The sequence below is a fragment of the Phalangium opilio genome, unplaced genomic scaffold, assembly GCF_054372755.1.
Source record: "Phalangium opilio isolate 3A_F unplaced genomic scaffold, DU_Popi_V2 ptg000082l_1, whole genome shotgun sequence".
Taxonomy (NCBI): Eukaryota; Metazoa; Arthropoda; class Arachnida; order Opiliones; family Phalangiidae; genus Phalangium; species Phalangium opilio.
The window spans coordinates 7,379,481-7,398,772 of record NW_028324189.1 but is presented as its reverse complement, the minus strand read 5'-3'; the positions used below and the strand labels follow the sequence as shown (position 1 = coordinate 7,398,772).

The window sequence follows — 19,292 nt, the reverse complement described above, 5'->3', positions numbered from 1 at the left end:
TTGGGTTACTTCGTATTTTATTTATGTCCAACTTTATTTCAAAAATACCTTCAAAATTAGTTTAAACTATTAGTCCTTTTACTTCTCCAGGTGCGTGTTTTTACTCCACGTAATAACGCCAAGGTTTCAAAACATTGTCTGCTCTTTCTACTACTTTGTTTACATTTTTCAAAAATGGTTTACCGCGTGTTTGACAGTTCCATAAAAAAGTGTTATCAAACTTCAATTTGTTCGAAAGCGACCGTTTTTTACGTAATTTCGACGATATTATCGATATTGTTACCGTTTTTAATTTGTTTTAATATTCAAGGTTTGATATTTTTTCCGCGGGAGCGAATTTTTCGCTAAGCCTTGGACTAATTTTTGAATTTAATTCCAGGATTTTGGGTTAAACACCAAACATATCGCGAAAAACCTTACGTTTATTTTAAACACGAAATTATACTTAATATAGAAACTAATTTTAATGATAAACCAATCATTTGGACCACATTTCCCATCTATAATACTAAAATGAACCAATATTTTAGACCTATTATGACAGAAGTATATTTGTAATTAATTTAATAGAGTAATGGCACCTACTTGCCTTTGACTGTATTAAGCTCTATGGGTAGTTAACATGGAGTGCCACTACTCTGTTAAACTTAGTTTAAAACTGATGTCATTCCATGAATTAAAGCATTTTGAAGAGGATTTAGATCAGGATGGCCGAAACGACAATCTTAAATTAAATATAACAGTTCCACTGAAGCCTAATGAAGAAATAACAAGCGTGAAATTACTTTTGACATTTCAGTATCAAATTTATGTAGGGAAAAAACATATATACAACACATTAAATTTAAGTTTTAAATTTAATTTAAGCGTTAATTTTAGTCTTACAGTCGATTTGAAATGGAATCAATCGCGTTAATTCAATATTCATCTGAAAAACCTGGTTCAAAATTAATATTTATTGGAGATTTAAGGATATATCAAAAAGAGGCTTTACATCAAAATAGACCTGAATTTAAATATAATGTAAATTAATAATAAGTTAATAACCATATAACTATCTTAAAGTAAATTAATATCGTTTCCTTTAAAGAAATCAATCATAAATATGGAACAAGATGAATCACTAAACATCGAAAATATTCTCAACATTTACTCCAATAGAAATGGTGTGAAGTTTTTCCCCGTTAACATTAACGAATTTTAAGACGTTCTCAAGTTTATTTCTGTTGTATTTTACAGTTACAACTGCCTTACAAAACGTCTATACCTTATGGAAAACTCCAAGAGCTTCTAACCAACCTTTTAAAATCCAAGCTGAAATATTATATCCTGAAGAAACCTTTTTGTATCCTTTTTATTTATTGAAGTTTTTATCCCAATCCCAAGATGGCCACCATCCATTATCGTCTGCTTGATTTAATTATTTATTCCTTAACTTTAATTAATTAATTAAAATTAAGATATAAATTAAGTTTCTGGCAGCTTATAAAATGGGGATGGGTCCAATATTTCTCTTTATTGGCCGTTGCGATTTATTTCTGCTATAAAATCAAAGTTTTCGTTTATGAAAATCAGGTTTTTAGAACGACAATTGAATCTCCATTGAAAAAATATATTTAAACCTGAATTAATTAATTAATTAATTAATTTAATTCAGAATCATTTTATTTTTAATTATAATCACTAATTGTAATTTATTCAGATCGTATTTTTTTTTTTACATAATTAATCTAGTCTAATTGGAATTAATGTATTAAATTAAATTAAATTAATTTAATTCATTATTTTATTTGGCACAAATGTTTATTGCAAATTAATTAATTAAGGAAACATTTTAAAAATAAAATAAATGTGACCATGCATGCACGTGACTTTTTACAAAAAATAATATTAATTAATGTGACGTAAAGAGATTCATTAGCTAATTATTATTAATTATATATAACCCTTTAATTAATTAATTAAATAAATAATTTAATAATTTCCCAAATTAAATATGATTTAAATTTAATCTTGAACAAAAGTGTCACTATCATGAGAGTCTTGACTTTCATCAGCTGTGGTATCAGTTTCATCACAAACTAAAGGTAAATAATTTAATTTTAAACCAATTAATTAATTAATTTTAAATATTAATTAAAATTAATTATTATTAAGTATTAACCTTCTTCTTTGCTGCTATTTAAATCTTGAAGAAACGCGTCTAACTTTTGTTTTTCTTCCTCATCATCATCCAGTTGAATTTCTTCTAATTCTACCGTTCCTAAAGGATTACTGGATGTTCCTAAATAGAAATTAAATTAATTAATTTAATGGAGACTAATTAAATCCGCATTTAATTAATTAATTAATGTTGCAAACTAACGTTCTATTTTTCCTTCTTTCTTGTAAAGTTGCATCTCTTCTTCAAAAACAGATTTGAATGTTTCTTGACGTTCTTTTAACTTTTCTTGCCATTTTGATTCAAATTCCGATACTTTTTTAGCGTGATCTTCAGATAATTTAACTAAAAGTGATTAAAAATAGTTAATAACTATTTAAAAGTTAATTAAGTTATAGTTATAATAATTTAAATAATACTTTTAGTTTCTTCAAAACCAGCCAATCTCTTTTCCTTATGCAATGCGAGTTGGAATCTTTGATCTAATTGTTGTTCTTGAAGTTGTTGCGTTTCAATAACGTCTTCCAAATTGAGTAATGCGCTTTCAACTTCCTCAAAAAGCCCCTCTAATTCTCCTAATTATTAAATAAAGCTAGTTTAATTTAATTAAGATAAAAGTAATTAATTAAACTTCATAATCCAACCAATTTTGTTCATTAATGTCATGACACTGGTTTGCAATCTGGGTACTTGGGCTAATTGAGTGTTTAATTGCTGCATAGTTGTGCCCTGTTGTTGGCAATTTAGGTGCAAATCTTCAATTAGTTTATTGACCTCTTCCCCCCTTTTAGCATTTTCCTCATTATTATTATGTAAATCCTCCCATAATTTTTGATAACTGCAATTAAACAATGTTTTTTTAATCAACAATCAATGTCTGACATTTTTTAATTTGAATTAAATTAAATTAACTTAATTTACTGTAATAATAAATCAGCTCCAGCATTAAAATTACATGCAAAATGCTTCTTTTTGAAAAACTGACGAGATCTGGATCTTGTCAGGGAAACTTCCCCAGTTTTTAAGCTTTTCAACCTTTAATTAAAAAGGATTTAGCATATTTATCTTAAATAATGGTTAACTTAATTAAATGCTTTAAAATAGTTTAAATATACCCTGCAGAAAGCTCCTGTTGAACAGAATATAGTTTGTCCCTTAGATTTTCAAGCATTTCAAGTAAATATTTTGATTTCTACAGATATTCTAATCACTTTAAAAAGAGAGAACGTAATTAAAGGTGAAAAATCACGTGATAGGGATGAACTTAATTTGCATACAAAGTACACAAACGAGGTGTGTCGTGTGTGGGGGGGGGGGGTTAAAATCGGCAGGGGAATGGATGGATTTATTGGGGGGTTGGTATTGATATCTCCCTCCCAATAATGAATGCTTACTTGACTACAGTTGTCAAAATGTCAAAAGCGGCGGTCACTCTTTGATGTTATTTGTTTTAACTAATATTTAACCAACATTAAACCGTGTAATGACCAATTATCTAATGCTACCGTTATTTTTGCCGTTTTTGAAGATTTTATCTAACTTAAATTCGAGTTATATCATTTAAAACGAGAAAAATTCATCAGAAAATACACAGGGATTAGGCCTAATTTAGGCCTAACAGCCGCGTTGTCATTTTCTTTAGCCTAATTATAATTCGAAAACGGTCCATAGATATTCCGGGGGCAGGAAATATTTATTCCCCGAAATGGTTGAAATATTTCTCTCGATAAGGGAGTCAACAATAACTTTTAATCGCGATTAATAATTGCATATTTTCCTTAATTAAAACGCTAGTTCAAAGCTACTATAGCTAATGCACCCGTATCAACATCCGGGCTTTTACTTTTGTTAATTTTCATTGGTTAGATACCGCCTTTGAAAGAAGCCGCCTGATTGGTTATCGTCAATCGAATTAAGCCGAATTGACGGCGTAATAATCAAAGGTTCTCAGTCGAATTTCCCGACTAATTATTAATAAAAATCTGTAAAATAAATTTAAACACTTTATATGGTTTAATTTCGATTAAATATACGGACTAAATCATTTAAAATTTGATAAAAAACAAAGTAAAAGGTCACAAAGCGGCGTTTTAATTTGACCAATCACGGCTCTTCTTATATCACAGCGCTTTTTTATTTTGACTAGGCCTAAAAGCCTGGCAAAAATTCACAACATCGCGTTCATCAGGCATCGAGTTTTTTGAAAAATTGCGATTAATGTAAGTAATTATCTTAATTTAACATTACAACGTCGTAACTTAAGATCCCTCCTTTGCGTAAAATTGGAGATAGGCTTGGAAATTTGGGTTTTAAAAGACGAAAACGGTGTCAATGAGAATCTTAAAAGTGTTAGGCCTTAATGAGGGAAAATCGTAGTACGAACGATGGCATTAGCCTTTGGGCCTCGCTAGTTTCCTATATAATTTTAGGTCTACAAAAGTCTTCTTCTCTGCCAGTCATAGAGCTTATTATTCCTTGGGACAAAAATGGCGTTCAAACCGCTAATTCTACCAACGTCCGACAAAACCGTAATTAAGCTATTTTTAATTAAATTCCCATCCGTACTATAGATAGTCGCGAAACCTATACTTATTCAAGATTTAGGCTTAACTTTTCATGACAGTTTTTGAAAAATATTTTCGCTACCTCCAATTTTCCTCAAATTTCTCGCTCGTTCTAAGGGTAATTAAAAATTCTTTAATGATGAACGGGAGTAAAGCCTTTGAAATTAGGATTTCCAAATTCTAGGATTCTTATAAAAAATAGTTAGGTACTTTTTAAAAGCGTTTATTTATAAGATTTCTTAGGCCTAGGCTGATGCTTTATGAAACTTCTTTCTAGTACCCATTTTTTTGGCAAAATTTTCTATTACCAAAATTTGCGAGTTTTTCGGTTGTTTTTGTTGTTTTTTGTGGGTAATTTTCAACTAATAAACTTGAGGCTCATTCACCCAGTTATGAATAGCATTTAAATATTTAAGATGTTATTGTAGGATAAAGTTTTATGTTGCAAAATGTTTACCAGCAAATATTAACTAATATACAGTTTTTTTTCTTGAAATTTATTGAGTTTTTTCTACTACATAATGTAATTTCCACATAAAACATTGGGAGAATTGTTGTTCCAAATTTCCCAAAGGAAAAATCCAAATTTTATTATAGCTCTGTCTTTGATTTAGAACATAAGTGTAGTCTGAACTAAACCATCAAATTCTGGTGTGAATGGACCTTAAATTAGACCATTATATAAAACAGGGTTCGTACGGAACCTGGAAAACCTGGATAAGTCAGGGATATGGAAAATAGGGGAAAAAGTCAAGGATAAGTCGGGAATTTAAAACATTTTCCTAAAAAGTCAGGGATAAGTCAGGGATTTTAAACATTTTCCTAAAAAGTCAGGGATATGTCAGGGATTTTGTTTGGTATATCAAACCATGCTTCGAGCAATGCTAAATATGAGCCAGGTGTGAAAAGTGGGCTATGGTAAATACCTTAAAATGGTCAGGGATATTTTCTAGATTTGGTCAGGGATAACCTGGAAAAGTCAGGGATTTTGAATGTAAACATTTCGTACGATCCCTGTAAAATTTAAATCTTTGAAGTATTTGAGGTATTTTAATGATAAAAGTAGATTTTTCCAAACACTTTTTCAAAAAAAATAAAAGGGGGGGGGGTTGCAGGAATTGATCAACTGTGTTTGTTTTATTCCAAATCATGATGTTGATAAGAATACTTACTTAAGTTAGTCTAAAGTCTAAAAATGAATTTTAAAAATATCCTGAAATCCCTCAAATTAAGGCGCTTGCTTGGAAGTCTTTAGTGTTATGAACATATGAGTTTATAAATGACTTACAGTTGTCAGTTTGTGTTCATTATATTTTTATAAATATAAGACACTATACTATATAGTTTGTGTGAAATTTGTATCTACTGGCAAAAATATCCCAATTAATTTTGCTAGTAGCGCCTTGTTTTGCAATGTGAACAAAGCTTTAATAAGATGGTTTAATGTTGTCACGCTGACCATTATAAAGATTTATCGGTTTAATGTTGATAATTACGCCAGTGTTGTGAAACTCAAAATGGGTTTTTTCCCCCGTGGACTTTTCCGTCTTTATCTAAATATAGATGTGAGATACTTCACCTCGGATATTTGCTCCGGAAGAGAATGTAGTCCACAATCCGAAATATAAAGCGAGGCATAATGTGTTTCGAGAAGAATAATTGGATTAAATATCATCTTATTGTAATCGCGGGCGTATCAGAGGCGAAATTGTGATGCGGTATAATGTCGCGAGGAATGGCCGATTATCAACTCCTGGGTGGTCCCGGAAGTTACGGGATGCACGGGGAGAGAATTATGGACGATGGGTCCAATATGGCGGCCGCTTACGGAGGTCACCCCCCTCATTCCTCTTTGGGGGATACCACGATGAGTGGAGGAGGGGCCCCGATGGGAGGCATGCACCCTCAAAGCGCCCTCATGATGCCTCAACAACAGCAACAACCTCAATCTAACACTCAACAAGCCACCTTCCATCAAATGGGTGTACCTCACGGCTACCAGCAAACCGACGCGTCCACCAAGTATTCTCAGTACGGTAGTTACGGAATGCCGACGAACGCCGCCACTATGAGTAGCGCTAATCAGTACGGAGCGGGAGCTCGGTTACACCATCTGAGTGGCGGTGCCGACGCCATGTCAGGGGTGACGCCGCAATCATCTTCCCAAATGCTGTCGCAGCAATCTTCCAGCGGAGGCTATCAAAGCGCCATGGTAGGGGGAAGGTACGCTAGCCGCCCCGGAATGTCCAGTCTGCACCATTCTCAGCAACAGCAAGCTCAAAGCGCGCAATACAACCAATACCCGGTGCAAAGCGCCTCTAGCGTCGGGGTGGTTAACGAGATGTGGGGAGGTTCGCCCAGTCACGCCACGCACGCGCAACAAAGTAGTTACAGTATGCCAAATACGGGGTACCCCGGTCACCATTCTCACCATTCGCAACTGTCCCCGGCTCCTCACGCCGGGAGTCCCGCCTCGAAAAGTTCGCAACAATCTCAATATCTTGGTGTCGAGGATTACCATCACCATCAAACGGGTATGACGGCCGCCATGCAACGAAAAGCCGCCATGTACGCGTCGCAGTCGGCCGTCGCCTCCCCGAACGGCCCTCATTTAAATAGCGGAGGAACGCCGACGGGATCCGCGAATACCCAAACTCTTTCGCACATTCCCGTTTCGCAAGAACAACAGGCCAGGCAACAACAAGCCTATTCCACTCAGGGACCTTACGGTACAAATTCTCAAGCACCCATTGTTTCGAGGTCCCATTATAATAGCGGTAATACCCCTTCCCAACAACAACAAGTGAATAACGTCGCGCATTCGTCGATATCAACTTCGTCGGCCGCCCAAATGATGATGAACTCGGCTTCGGTCAGTGGTCGAACCAGAATGCCCTATTCCTCCTTGCACTCGCAAGTTGTCAACACCGCTTCCAACCCACAAGCCAATTTAATGTCCTCTTCTCCGCAATTGAGCGCCGCTAGTAGGATGCAACAGTATTCGCCCTATTCCTCGTCCCAATCTTACCCAAATCAAAGCGGCGCCGGAGGAGGTTCGTCGCAACAATCCATGAACGATACTTCGACACCTCCTCACATGCCTCACTACCAAGCGGGAGTCGGGATATCCCCGGCGCCCAGCAGCCCTCAATTCCGAGGCGTTTATCCCCCTCAAATGTCGCTATCTCCGAGACAACCGACTTCGACACCTCCGGCCGGTTCCCCCATGCCGGCTTCGTCGAGAACTCCAGACAGAATGGGTGGGGTCAATCCTCCGGCCCCCTCAACGCCTCAATCTCAGGGAAGCTATCCGAGTCCCGGTACAGGACATATTTCCAGTCCCGGACAAGTTTTGTCTCCGGGTAATTCCTCCAACCCACCACCGTCCAGTAGCTTACAACAATTAGAACAGATGGTAGGACCCGCATCGAGCGTTGGCTCTACCTCCTTGAAGGGCACGGGGCCAAATACCCCTCAAACTCCGGGAGTCGCCGCCTCCTATTACAATCAGCTGCATGCACCGGCTTCTCAAGCGCCTCAAGGAGGTCATCACTCCAACCAGTTGGCCAACATGGCCACGCAACAGTCTCAGTTATCTTCCTCAATATCAAGCGGATATACGCATATGACTTCGCACTCGCATCCTTATATGGGTCAACAACAATCGCAGTCTAACTTAACGTCGGCTTCGTCTCAAAGTCAACAACTTCACCCATCGGTATCTACTAGGGGGTCGCCTTTCGTGCCAAATTCTCAACCTCACGCCGGTACGGGATTGGCTCCTCCAGGTTCGACTGGTCCTCAATTGGACCCGAGTAACGCCATCATGAGTTCCGGGACGGTTTCTACAATACCTTACAATAATAACTCTACCGGAACTCTAGCGAATAATGGCGCTGGTCTACGAACGTCCGATTCCTCGTCTCAAATGGGCAGAACTCCGCCCTCTATTGGTAGCGCCCCGGCACAGCAAACTCAGCAGCATTATCCTACAAATAGTCTGTCAGCCTATCAAAATGGCAATGTATCTTCCGTACCCTATAGTGGCCATTTACAGTATTCACACATGCAGTATCCTTCACCAAGGACACAACCAGAAGAGAAAAAGGTAATTGCGCACCTTGCTCGTTGTAACTGAGCACTAGTTTTCCTACTAATGAAACTATTCAGAGAGTGACTTGGTTATATAATTATATGGTTATATAATTCTTTGAACAGTTATCTAGCGATACCGCTGAACGAAATCAAGGTTTACATCCCCAAGCCGCGAGTTCCCCCGCGATAAACACGAATGTTCCGGTACAAAACAACATGGGTAGTGATATGTATCAAATGAATTCGCACTACGCGTCACAGTACCCAGCGACACCTCAAACTCAAACGCAAACTAACACGCAATCGGACATGAGTGGTCCTCAGAACTTTGAAGAAGAAACACAGGAAGAGACAAATCAAGAACCAGTTTACGCTGAACTACAACCAGCCACACAGTATCACCCACCTCCCATGACAACTGAAATACAACCGGTCCAATCCTCACCTTACGTAAGTACCCATCAACTTAGCTCTAGCGCGACACGATTGACGTCAGGAGAATGACAGATATTAGGAACAGTCCTTAAGTTAATAACCGGAATTTTTAGATCCCGGTTTCGTCACCCGCTTGTCAAAACCAGATGCAAGGTATGATGGGTGGACCGAATAACTCTGGTCCACCGCCTCCTCGTATGATGGACAATTCGGGCTCTTTACCGCCCCCAACCTTAGACATGGGTGATCCAATGTCCAATATGCCAGTGATGCCAGATTACATGGATCATTCACCTTACCAACCTGGACAACAACAAGAACAGCTACAAGGAATGCCTCAACAATCTCAACCGCCCATGTCGATTGCTCCACCTGTTTTGATGCCTGAGGAACCACCGCCACTTCCGCCAACAAAGGGCAAGAAAGCGAAAGGTCCACCCAAACCTAAAAAACCCAAGAAGGCAAAGAATGTTCCTTTACCACCCTTACCGGTGCCACCACCACCACCACCTCAGATGATGCATTCTTCCCCTTTGAGTACCCCGCCACCTCCACATTTAGGAGCACAGCCCATTCCACCTGGACCTCCTCAAATGACCATGGAGGGTCCTATACCACCACCTCCTGGACCGCCTCAAGGACCTCCACCGAATTCTTTACAACCATTACCAATACAGGAAGAAATGCCCATTTCTGGTCCTTCAATTATGGTGAGTACAACACTTGGTTTTCCCTAACAACTGAAATTGTTAGGGAAAATCAATTTATAACCTTTTCCAGCCCTCAACAAGCGGCGAAGACATGAACATGGATATAAACTCAACTGGTTCTATGCCCCTACCGCCACCTCCACCTCTTCCATATCCACCCATGGAAGGTGGAGAACCCGAGCCTAATGCCCTATTAGACCCAATGATACAAGAGCCACCAACCAAGGGAAAAAAGGGTAAAAAACGTAAAGCAGATGGTCCACCCAAGGAACCCAAACCTAAAAAACCCAAGAAGCCCAAGGCTCCAAAGGAGCCAAAAGAACCAAAAGCGCCCAAGGAACCAAAAGCCAAAAAATCCAAAAAGAAGGGAGCCGCCGCTGCTGCTGCTATGGTAGGAACTGCAACTACCCCTGGAGTACCACCAACTGGTCCTGAAGGAGCAGTACCTCAAATACCAACGGACCCACCACCAATGGGTGGCGAACTTGATGATAAAGAGAACAAGGAGTTTATTGGTCCTTTACCGGAAGGTGTTGAAGTGCCACCAACAAGTGACGGTGACGTTAAACCTGATGGACTAGTACCTCCTGAAGGACCACCAGTTGAGGGAGGCGCCGAAGTCCCGCCTACTGATGGCTCATTGGAGAAGAAATCAAAGAAGAAAACCAAAACTAAATCGTCGCCAAAGAAGAAATTACCAAAACTCGCGTTGAAATTCAGTAAAAAGAAAAAGAAGAAACGTTTAGGGTCGTCACCCGAGAACACGGACATTGAAATGACACCTCCACCCTCCCCCGAAGATGGAGATAATGGGGTGAGTTCAGTAAGAAACATTTTGATTTTGATTTTTTAAAGGTTTTGATTACGTTAGGGATGTTGTAATTAAACATTTACTTACTGTTGAACAGAAGAGAAGATCAGCTCGCAATACGAAACGAAAGAAATACACTGATGATATTGATTTGGATTTGACTGATGAGGATGACTTGTTAGATACATTAGGAAACGGAGGTCAAGGGTCAAAGGGTGTAGGAAATAATGGAGGTGGTGCTGATGGAGTTGGTGGGGCTTCCATGGAACGACCTAGAAAGGATAACCCTGAACAGGCCGCTGTACAAGTCATGGTGGTAAGTTAACTCTTACTTTGGAATTGGTCCGGATGGTTTAGAATTAGGAATAAATGTCTAATTTTGGCCTATATTTTTTTTTTTTTTTTTCTTTAGAATAACACCGATGACACTATGGTTGTTGAGAAGATACTAGGGTTTAGAACGGCGCAACGAGAACAAGATTTATCAGGGGGAGAAGGTCACGAGAATAATGAAGGTCCGCCCGAAATGGTTGAAGTCGAGGAATATTTTGTTAAATACAAAAATCTGTAAGTTGTTTTTTATCTTTTTTAAAGGTTAAGGTTGAGTTTGTCGGGAGTTTTTTTGACCTAAAGTTGGTTTTGTCGGGAGTTTTTTTGACCTAAAGTTGGTTTTGTCGGGAGTTTTTTTTTTTTTTGACCTAAAGTTGGTTTTGTCGGGAGTTTTTTTTTTTGACCTAAAGTTGGTTTTGTCGGGAGTTTTTTTTTTTTGACCTAAAGTTGGTTTTGTCGGGAGTTTTTTTTTGACCTAAGTTGGTTTTGTCGGGAGTTTTTTTTTTGACCTAAAGTTGGTTTTGTCGGGAGTTTTTTTTGACCTAAAGTTGGTTTTGTCGGGAGTTTTTTTGACCTAAAGTTGGTTTTGTCGGGAGTTTTTTTTTTTGACTTAAAGTTGGTTTTGTCGGGAGTTTTTTTGACCTAAAGTTGGTTTTGTCGGGAGTTTTTTTTTTTTTTTTTTTTTTGACCTAAACTTGGTTTTGTCGGGAGTTTTTTTTGACCTAAAGTTGGTTTTGTCGGGAGTTTTTTTTGACCTAAAGTTGGTTTTGTCGGGAGTTTTTTGACCTAAAGTTGGTTTTGTCGGGAGTTTTTTTTTTTTTTTTTTTTGACCTAAACTTGGTTTTGTCGGGAGTTTTTTTTGACCTAAAGTTGGTTTTGTCGGGAGTTTTTTTTTGACCTAAAGTTGGTTTTGTCGGGAGTTTTTTGACCTAAAGTTGGTTTTGTCGGGAGTTTTTTTGATGACCCAAAGTTGAGTTTGTCGTTAGTTTTTTTTTTGACCCAAAGTTGAGTTTGTCGGGAGTTTTGTTGACCTAAAGTTCAATTACGTTTGTCTTTTAAGGTCTTACTTGCATTGCGAATGGCGTACTCAAGATGAACTTGAGAAATGCGACAGACGCGTCATTCAAAAAATTAGACGTTACCGACAGAAACGCGAAAGTATCAGCAACATTTTTGATTTTGTGAGCATTTATTCATTCATTCTTAACGGAGATTAGTTTAAATTTTGAAAGTTGGTTAAAATATTCCTGGATTTTTGTATTTTATTCATAGCTTGAGGAAGATTTATTCAATCCAGACTACATTGAAGTTGATAGGATATTAGACGTTACCGAAACGGTAGAGATTATTGACCCTGAGGAAACCAAAGTCGAACCCGAAAAGGAACCCGTTAAGGAAGAACCAGAAGTTAAGGAAAACCCCGAAAAAGTTGAGAGTGGAGATAAGATTGGAGATAAGATAGAAGATAAGGTAGATAAAGAAACCCTAGACACTGAAGTACCCAAAGATAAAGAGGAGACAAAGCCAGATGATAAAGTTGAGGATAAGGATCAAGATAAAGATAAGGCCAAGGAAGAGGTGATAAAAGATGATGGTGAAGATAAACTTAAAGAAGAAGTTAAGGAAGACAAAGATAAAGAATCAACTGAGACAGTTCAAGTTAAGGTCGAAGAAACTGAAGATAAACCCGCGGCTATTAAAGATAAAGAGAAACCTAAACCCAAGTCGAAGAAAGATAAAAAGGGTAAAAACGCCAAAAACCAAGAGCCCGTCATTCCTGAGGATAAAACTGAAGATAAAATTAAAACCACCGAAGATAAAGATAAAGTTAAAAGTGATAGTGAAGAGAAGGATAAAACTGACGAGGAGAAACCAACTAAGGATGACGAGGCCACAAAATCAGACAAAGATAAGGAATCATTAGATAAAGATAAGAAACTTGAAACTATTGAGGAAAAAGTCGAGACTGAAGAGAAAGTTAAAGAAGAACCGGTGAAAGATGATAAGGAAGTTAAGGAAATTGAGACGAATGGTAAAAGAAGGAAATGCAAGGAGATTAAGTTGGGTAAAGGAAAGAAGGCCCAAACTAACGATGACGGTGATAATAAAGAGGAAGAGAAGAATATCAAACGTACTCGTCATTATTTGGTCAAATGGAGAGCCTTATCCTATGAGGAAAGTACTTGGGAATTGGAAGATGATCTGGATCCTGCCAAAATCGCGCATTTTTACAAGTTCCGAGATCCGCCACCCAAGGAAAAATGGAGGGTAAGTACTTTAGAAAACCATTTGCGTTTGTTGTCCTGGTCCCCTTGAATTCTTTTGAAGATGGGTTTGCCCTGGTCCCCTGGAATTATTTTGAAGATGGGTTTGCCCTGGTCCCCTGCAATTATTTTGAAGTTGGGTTTGCCCTGGTCCCCTGCAATTATTTTGAAGTTGGGTTTGCCCTGGTCCCCTGGAATTATTTTGAAGTTGGGTTTGCCCTGGTCCCCTGGAATTATTTTGAAGTTGGGTTTGCCCTGGTCCCCTACAATTATTTTGAAGTTGGGTTTGCCATGGTCCCCTGCAATTATTTTGAAGTTGGGTTTGCCCTGGTCCCCTGCAATTATTTTGAAGTTGGGTTTGCCCTGGTCCCCTGCAATTATTTTGAAGTTGGGTTTGCCCTGGTCCCCTGCAATTATTTTGAAGTTGGGTTTGCCCTGGTCCCCTGGAATTATTTTGAAGTTGGGTTTGCCCTGGTCCCCTGGAATTATTTTGAAGTTGGGTTTGCCCTATTCCCCTGGTAAATCTCAGGGAAATTTGTAATTTTTACTAAAATTTGGGGAAACTTGTGAGGCTTGAGTAAGTTTGCCCTGAATGGCCTGCTCCAACTAAAAATGACCAGTCTGTAGTTATTACTCCGAACAACCCCTCCCCTTCGCAGTTACTAGGTGACCACGCACTTTTAATATCGGGAATAAACCTGGAAATGTTAGGGAAATCACTTTTCCAAAAGTTGCATGTACCCCGCCCGGGTGTTGAGTACTCGCCTATTCCTCATTATGCTATTATCTCTGCCCATTACTGCCGAAATGATGACAAAATCTTAAAGGAGTTGAGTCAATGACTGCTATAATTTACTACCAACAAGATCTGAGGCAGTTCATACAATCCAGGAGAGCCTGGAAATGTTAGGGAAATCGGTTTTCCAAAAGAACCCTGGCCCTGGAAAGTAGGGTTTTAGCTCTTCGCTAATTCCGTGGTTCCGACTTGGTTCTTTTAGCACAAGAAACGACCCAAACCCACTGAATGGGTAAAAATGAAAGAGTCCCCGGTTTACAAAGGCGGCAATACCCTTCGTGAATATCAATTGGAAGGTCTCAGTTGGTTAACCTTTTGTTGGTATCATGGTCAAAACTGCATCTTGGCCGATGAGATGGGTCTTGGAAAGACCATCCAATCTTTAACTTTCTTGAACGAAATTAACATATACGGAATACCCGGTCCGTTTTTGGTCATCGCCCCGCTATCCACCATCGGTAATTGGCAAAGAGAATTCGAGACGTGGACCGACCTTAATGTCATCACCTACCACGGAAGTTCCGCCAGTAGAAACATGATACAAGAATATGAAATGTATTACAAGAATGAGAATGTAAGCCATATTTTGTAACTCATTTTGGGTATTGGGGTCGCGTTTAATGGGGTTAGAGGTTAATTTAATCGGCTGATAATTAATTTTAAAAAACTTAATTATTTTACAGGGGGAACGCGTTACCGAAATCTACAAGTTTCAAGTCATGATTACGACCTTTGAAATAGTTTTAACGGATTGCTTAGAATTGCGGGAGATTCCATGGAAATGTTGCATCATTGATGAAGCGCACAGACTTAAGAATCGCAATTGCAAATTGCAGGAAGGATTGCGTCTCCTAAATATGGTAAGAAAACTCGAATTAATTAATTCTTTTCACGGTGGTTAAATTAACTAACGATGATGACTTGCCATGCTAATACTGAGAATTACGTTGTGACATTGTGTTTGCCTACGTAATTCCGTGAGTTTCAAACGCATAAACTGATCTATTTTTTAAGTCAAATGTTTTGCAAATAATTTAGTTTCAATACAAAATTTCAAAAGTCTTTTGCCTATTTTTTCTTTGTAGGAACATCGTGTTTTGTTGACGGGGACACCTTTACAAAATAACGTTGAGGAATTATTCAGTTTGTTAAATTTTTTGGAGCCGGCACGGTTCCAATCTACGGAAGCCTTCATGGAAGAATTTGGGGATCTTAAAACGGAGGCCCAAGTGGATAAACTCAAAGCGGTAAGTCCACTTTTATTTATCGCGATTTATTTTTGGTAGAAATTACTTTGACGCGTTTCCCGCGAAAACTTACCTAATTCTGGAGAGAGGGGATCATTGAGTAGCCCCTCGACGCGCCTGAATTCGTTTTGAAAATCCACCTTAACCACTATAAAGTAGTAAATAGTGAGTAGCCCCTCGATGCGCTACAGTGCTATATTTATTACCTGTAACTCTTAATGGTGAGCGCTAGAATTATTACCCGTAAGCCTTCATAGTGAGTAGCCCCTCAATACGCTATAGTGCTAGGATTATTACCCGTAAGCCTTAATAGCTAGTAGCTCCTCGACGCGCCTGAATTCAATTTATAAAACCTCTTTACCCACTGTAAGGTAGTAAATAGTGAGTAACCCCTCGATGCGAGACGTGGATAGAATTATTATCTGTAGGCTTAATAGTGAGTAGCCCCTCGATGCGTGACGGGGCTAGAATTATTATCCGTAGGCCTTAATAGTGAGTAGCCCCTCGATGCGCGACGGGGCTAGAATTATTACCCGTAGGCCTTAATAGTGAGTAGCCCCTCGACGCGCACGAATTCAATTTACAAATCCCCTTACCCACAATACGGTAGTAAATAGTGAGTAGCCCCCGACGCGGTACGGGGCTAGAATGATTACTGGTACGTCTTTATTGTGAGCAGCCCCTCAACGCGCCTGAATTCATTTTACAAATCTCCCTTATCCACTATACGACAGTAAATACTGAGTAGCCCCCTAAGCTCTACGGGCTAGAATTATCGCCCGTAAGTTTTAATAGTGAGTAGCTCCTCGACGCGCCTGAATTCAATTAACGAATTCACCTTATCCACTATAGGGTTGTAAATAGTTAGTAGCCCCTCGACGCGCCTGAATTCAATTTAAAAATCCCCCTTACCCACAATACTTTAGTAAATAAGTGAGTAGCCCCCGACGCGGTACGGCGCTGGAATGATTACCGGTGTCTTAATAGTGAGCAGCCCCTCAACGCGCCTGAATTCAATTTACAAATCTCCCTTACCACTATTAGACGGTAGTAAATAGTGAGTAGCCCCTCAATACGCTACAGTGCTAAAATTATTACCCGTAAGCCTTAATAGTGATTAGCCCCCTCGACGCTCCTGAATTCAATTTAGAAATCCACTATACGGTAGTAAATAGTGAGTGGCCCCTCGATGCGCAACAGGGCTAGAATGATTACTCGTACCCATAATAGTGAGTAGCCCCTCGATGCGCAACAGGGCGAGAATGATTACGCGTACTCATAATAGTGAGCAGCCTCTCGATGCGCAACAGGGCGAGAATGATTACTCGTACTCATAATAGTGAGCAGCCCCTCGATGCGCAACAGGGCGAGAATGATTACTTGTACTCATAATAGTGTGCAGCCTCTCGATGCGCAACAGGGCGAGAATGATTACTCGTACCCATAATAGTGAGCAGCCCCTCGATGCGGAACAGGGCGAGAATGATTACTCGTACCCATAATAGTGAGCGGCCCCTCGATGCGCACCAGGGCGATAATTATTACTCGTACCCATAATAGTGAGTAGCCCCTCGGTGCGCTATAGGGCTATAATGATTCGCCCTCCCCGACCACATTCCAACCACCTCTACCCCGAGACTTCCATTCGATCCGAAACTATTACCCGCGCTGTTGATGTCCATCACACGATGTGGCTATATATATCTTGAAATGTCATGGAAATCTGTTCCAAAAGTTGTATGAATCCTGTTTTCGGCACGTTGTATTTTGAGGGTTCTAAGATTTTGAAGCGGATTACGGGATTGGATTTTTAGGACGGAAAAGTTTAAATTTCGTACGCGTTGCGTAATTTTCAGCTTTTAAAACCCATGATGTTACGGCGCTTGAAAGAAGACGTCGAAAAGAGTTTAGCCCCCAAAGAGGAGACGATAGTCGAAGTAGAATTAACAAATATTCAAAAGAAATATTACCGCGCCATTCTGGAGCGAAACTTCGCGTTTCTGTCGAAAGGCGGGACATCGGCTAATACCCCTAATCTAATGAACACCATGATGGAATTGCGGAAATGTTGCATCCATCCATTCCTAATAAACGGTGCCGAAGAACAAATCCAAGCTGATTATCGAACTCAACATCATAATGACGGAGACGAGGGTTCCTTAACCGCGATGGTCCAGGCATCAGGAAAACTCGTCTTAATTGACAAACTTCTACCGCGACTGAAGGAAAATGGACATAGGGTCTTAGTTTTCTCGCAAATGGTTAGGTGTTTGGACATCCTCGAGGATTACTTAGTCCAAAGACGGTATCCATACGAAAGAATCGATGGTAGAGTCCGAGGAAATCTCCGACAGGCTGCTATTGACAGATTTTGCAAACCAGATTCCGATAGATTCGTGTTCCTCTTGTGTACGCGTGCGGGTGGATTGGGTATCAATTTAACAGCCGCTGATACCGTCATCATCTTTGATTCCGATTGGAATCCGCAAAACGATCTACAAGCGCAAGCTCGGTGTCATCGTATCGGACAGTCAAAGTCCGTCAAAGTTTATCGTTTAATCTGCCGTAACACTTACGAACGTGAAATGTTCGATAAGGCCAGTTTAAAATTGGGTTTGGATAAAGCCGTATTGCAATCCATGAATACTTCCAAAGAAAATTTAGTCGCCGGTGGCAATCAACCCTTATCCAAGAAAGAGATTGAGGACTTGTTACGTAAAGGAGCGTACGGTGCCTTGATGGACGATGATAATGCCGGTGATAAATTCTGCGAAGAGGACATTGATCAAATCTTAGAACGTCGTACGCATACTATAACCTTAGAAGGCGGGACTAAGGGCTCAACATTCGCCAAGGCCACTTTTGCCTCGAGTAGTAATTGCACCGATATTGAAATTGACGATCCTAATTTCTGGGAAAAATGGGCGACAAGAGCCAATATGGACATGGAGGAACTGAAGAATAAAAACGAACTTATCGTCGAAGAACCTCGAAGACGCACGCAAACCAGGCGATTCGGAGCCGATGACCATATGCTCGATTTGACCGATTTAGAGTCTAGCGACGAAGATGAGGAATCGATTTCGAGCAGGACACGGGGTCAACGCGTGCGGACGAAAGGTGGAAAGAAGGGAAAGAAGGATTCCTCTCAATACCGAAGAAGTATTTACGACCGGGAACGCGACGAAGATCTACTGGAGGACATCGCGCCTGGTAATTGGACGCGGGCCGAATGCTTCAAGGTCGAGAAGGGATTACTTACCTTCGGATGGGGACGATGGGACGAATGCATCGCCCTTGGAAATTTCAGGAGACAGGTCACTCATAAAGATGTTGAGGATATTTCCAGGACAGTGGTAAGTCCCATTTTTTTTTTTTCAACTATCCTAAGATAGAAAAATTTGGCCTATGATGATTATTAGTGTATGAAAGAGTCCTTGATTTTAACTCCAAATAATTTTGTTCACCTTGGAGAACTGAGGCCGCCTATTTATTAACTTTAGTTTAATTAATTAAAGTTAAATCAAATTGTAATTCTTACGGAAATGTAAATGTTCCGTTGTGTTTAGCTACTGTATTGTCTTCAACATTACAAAGGCGACGAGAAAATTAAGGGTTTCATTTGGGATTTGATAACTCCGGTAAACGACGGTGAACCCAAGGTCTACAAAAATCACTCAGGTACTTGGATTACCATTTTGTACTTGGTCTTTTTTTTTTCTCCTACGACAGTGTTTTTTTCCTCTTTGATCTCTCTTTTCTTTATTTCGAGAGTTTCCGGTGAATTTTTAGCACCGTTGGGGGTGGTCCATAAAGGTTTGATTTAAGGTTTAAGGCGCTTTTATGTGGTATAATCGGGGATAGGCGATTATTCTTGGT

At 39.5% G+C, this 19,292-nt stretch overlaps 3 protein-coding genes across 16 annotated transcripts in view; 2 read left to right on the top strand and 1 right to left on the bottom strand.

The window, feature by feature from the left end:
* The first annotated feature begins 35 nt into the window (after window positions 1–35).
* Window positions 36–2,154, top strand: LOC149651302 (transmembrane protein 231-like). The gene is made up of 7 exons (XM_089848180.1): window positions 36–310; window positions 380–546; window positions 683–811; window positions 880–1,023; window positions 1,091–1,166; window positions 1,240–1,345; window positions 1,461–2,154. Exons 1-7 carry the CDS (start codon window positions 175–177, stop codon window positions 1,618–1,620), a joined length of 918 nt encoding a protein of 305 aa, XP_089704306.1. The 5' UTR covers window positions 36–174; the 3' UTR covers window positions 1,621–2,154.
* On the bottom strand, window positions 1,461–3,967 carry LOC149651301 (dysbindin-A-like). The gene is made up of 8 exons (XM_089848181.1): window positions 3,556–3,967; window positions 3,277–3,371; window positions 3,083–3,196; window positions 2,806–2,999; window positions 2,581–2,736; window positions 2,366–2,506; window positions 2,165–2,284; window positions 1,461–2,081 (listed from the first exon to the last, which is right to left on the bottom strand). The coding sequence occupies exons 2-8, from the start codon at window positions 3,330–3,332 to the stop codon at window positions 2,008–2,010; spliced, it is 855 nt and encodes a 284-aa protein (XP_089704307.1). The 5' UTR covers window positions 3,333–3,371; window positions 3,556–3,967; the 3' UTR covers window positions 1,461–2,007.
* Window positions 3,968–4,122: 155 nt separating this feature from the next.
* The window catches only part of kis (chromodomain helicase DNA binding protein kismet), a 52,824-nt gene continuing 37,654 nt past the window's right edge, over window positions 4,123–19,292 (top strand). For 13 of the 14 annotated variants that reach the window (XM_089848155.1, XM_089848162.1, XM_089848154.1 and 10 more), the window contains exons 1-14: window positions 4,123–4,380; window positions 6,289–8,833; window positions 8,944–9,270; window positions 9,369–9,965; window positions 10,036–10,788; window positions 10,874–11,092; window positions 11,189–11,343; window positions 12,167–12,287; window positions 12,379–13,374; window positions 14,369–14,740; window positions 14,850–15,026; window positions 15,252–15,413; window positions 17,270–18,769; window positions 18,983–19,094. In XM_089848155.1, coding sequence (XP_089704281.1) covers window positions 6,449–8,833; window positions 8,944–9,270; window positions 9,369–9,965; window positions 10,036–10,788; window positions 10,874–11,092; window positions 11,189–11,343; window positions 12,167–12,287; window positions 12,379–13,374; window positions 14,369–14,740; window positions 14,850–15,026; window positions 15,252–15,413; window positions 17,270–18,769; window positions 18,983–19,094 — 7,876 coding nt within the window. In that variant the 5' untranslated portion in view covers window positions 4,123–4,380; window positions 6,289–6,448. The remainder of the gene's footprint in view (window positions 4,381–6,288; window positions 8,834–8,943; window positions 9,271–9,368; window positions 9,966–10,035; window positions 10,789–10,873; window positions 11,093–11,188; window positions 11,344–12,166; window positions 12,288–12,378; window positions 13,375–14,368; window positions 14,741–14,849; window positions 15,027–15,251; window positions 15,414–17,269; window positions 18,770–18,982; window positions 19,095–19,292) is intronic. The other variant, XM_089848152.1, reaches the window with a different exon arrangement.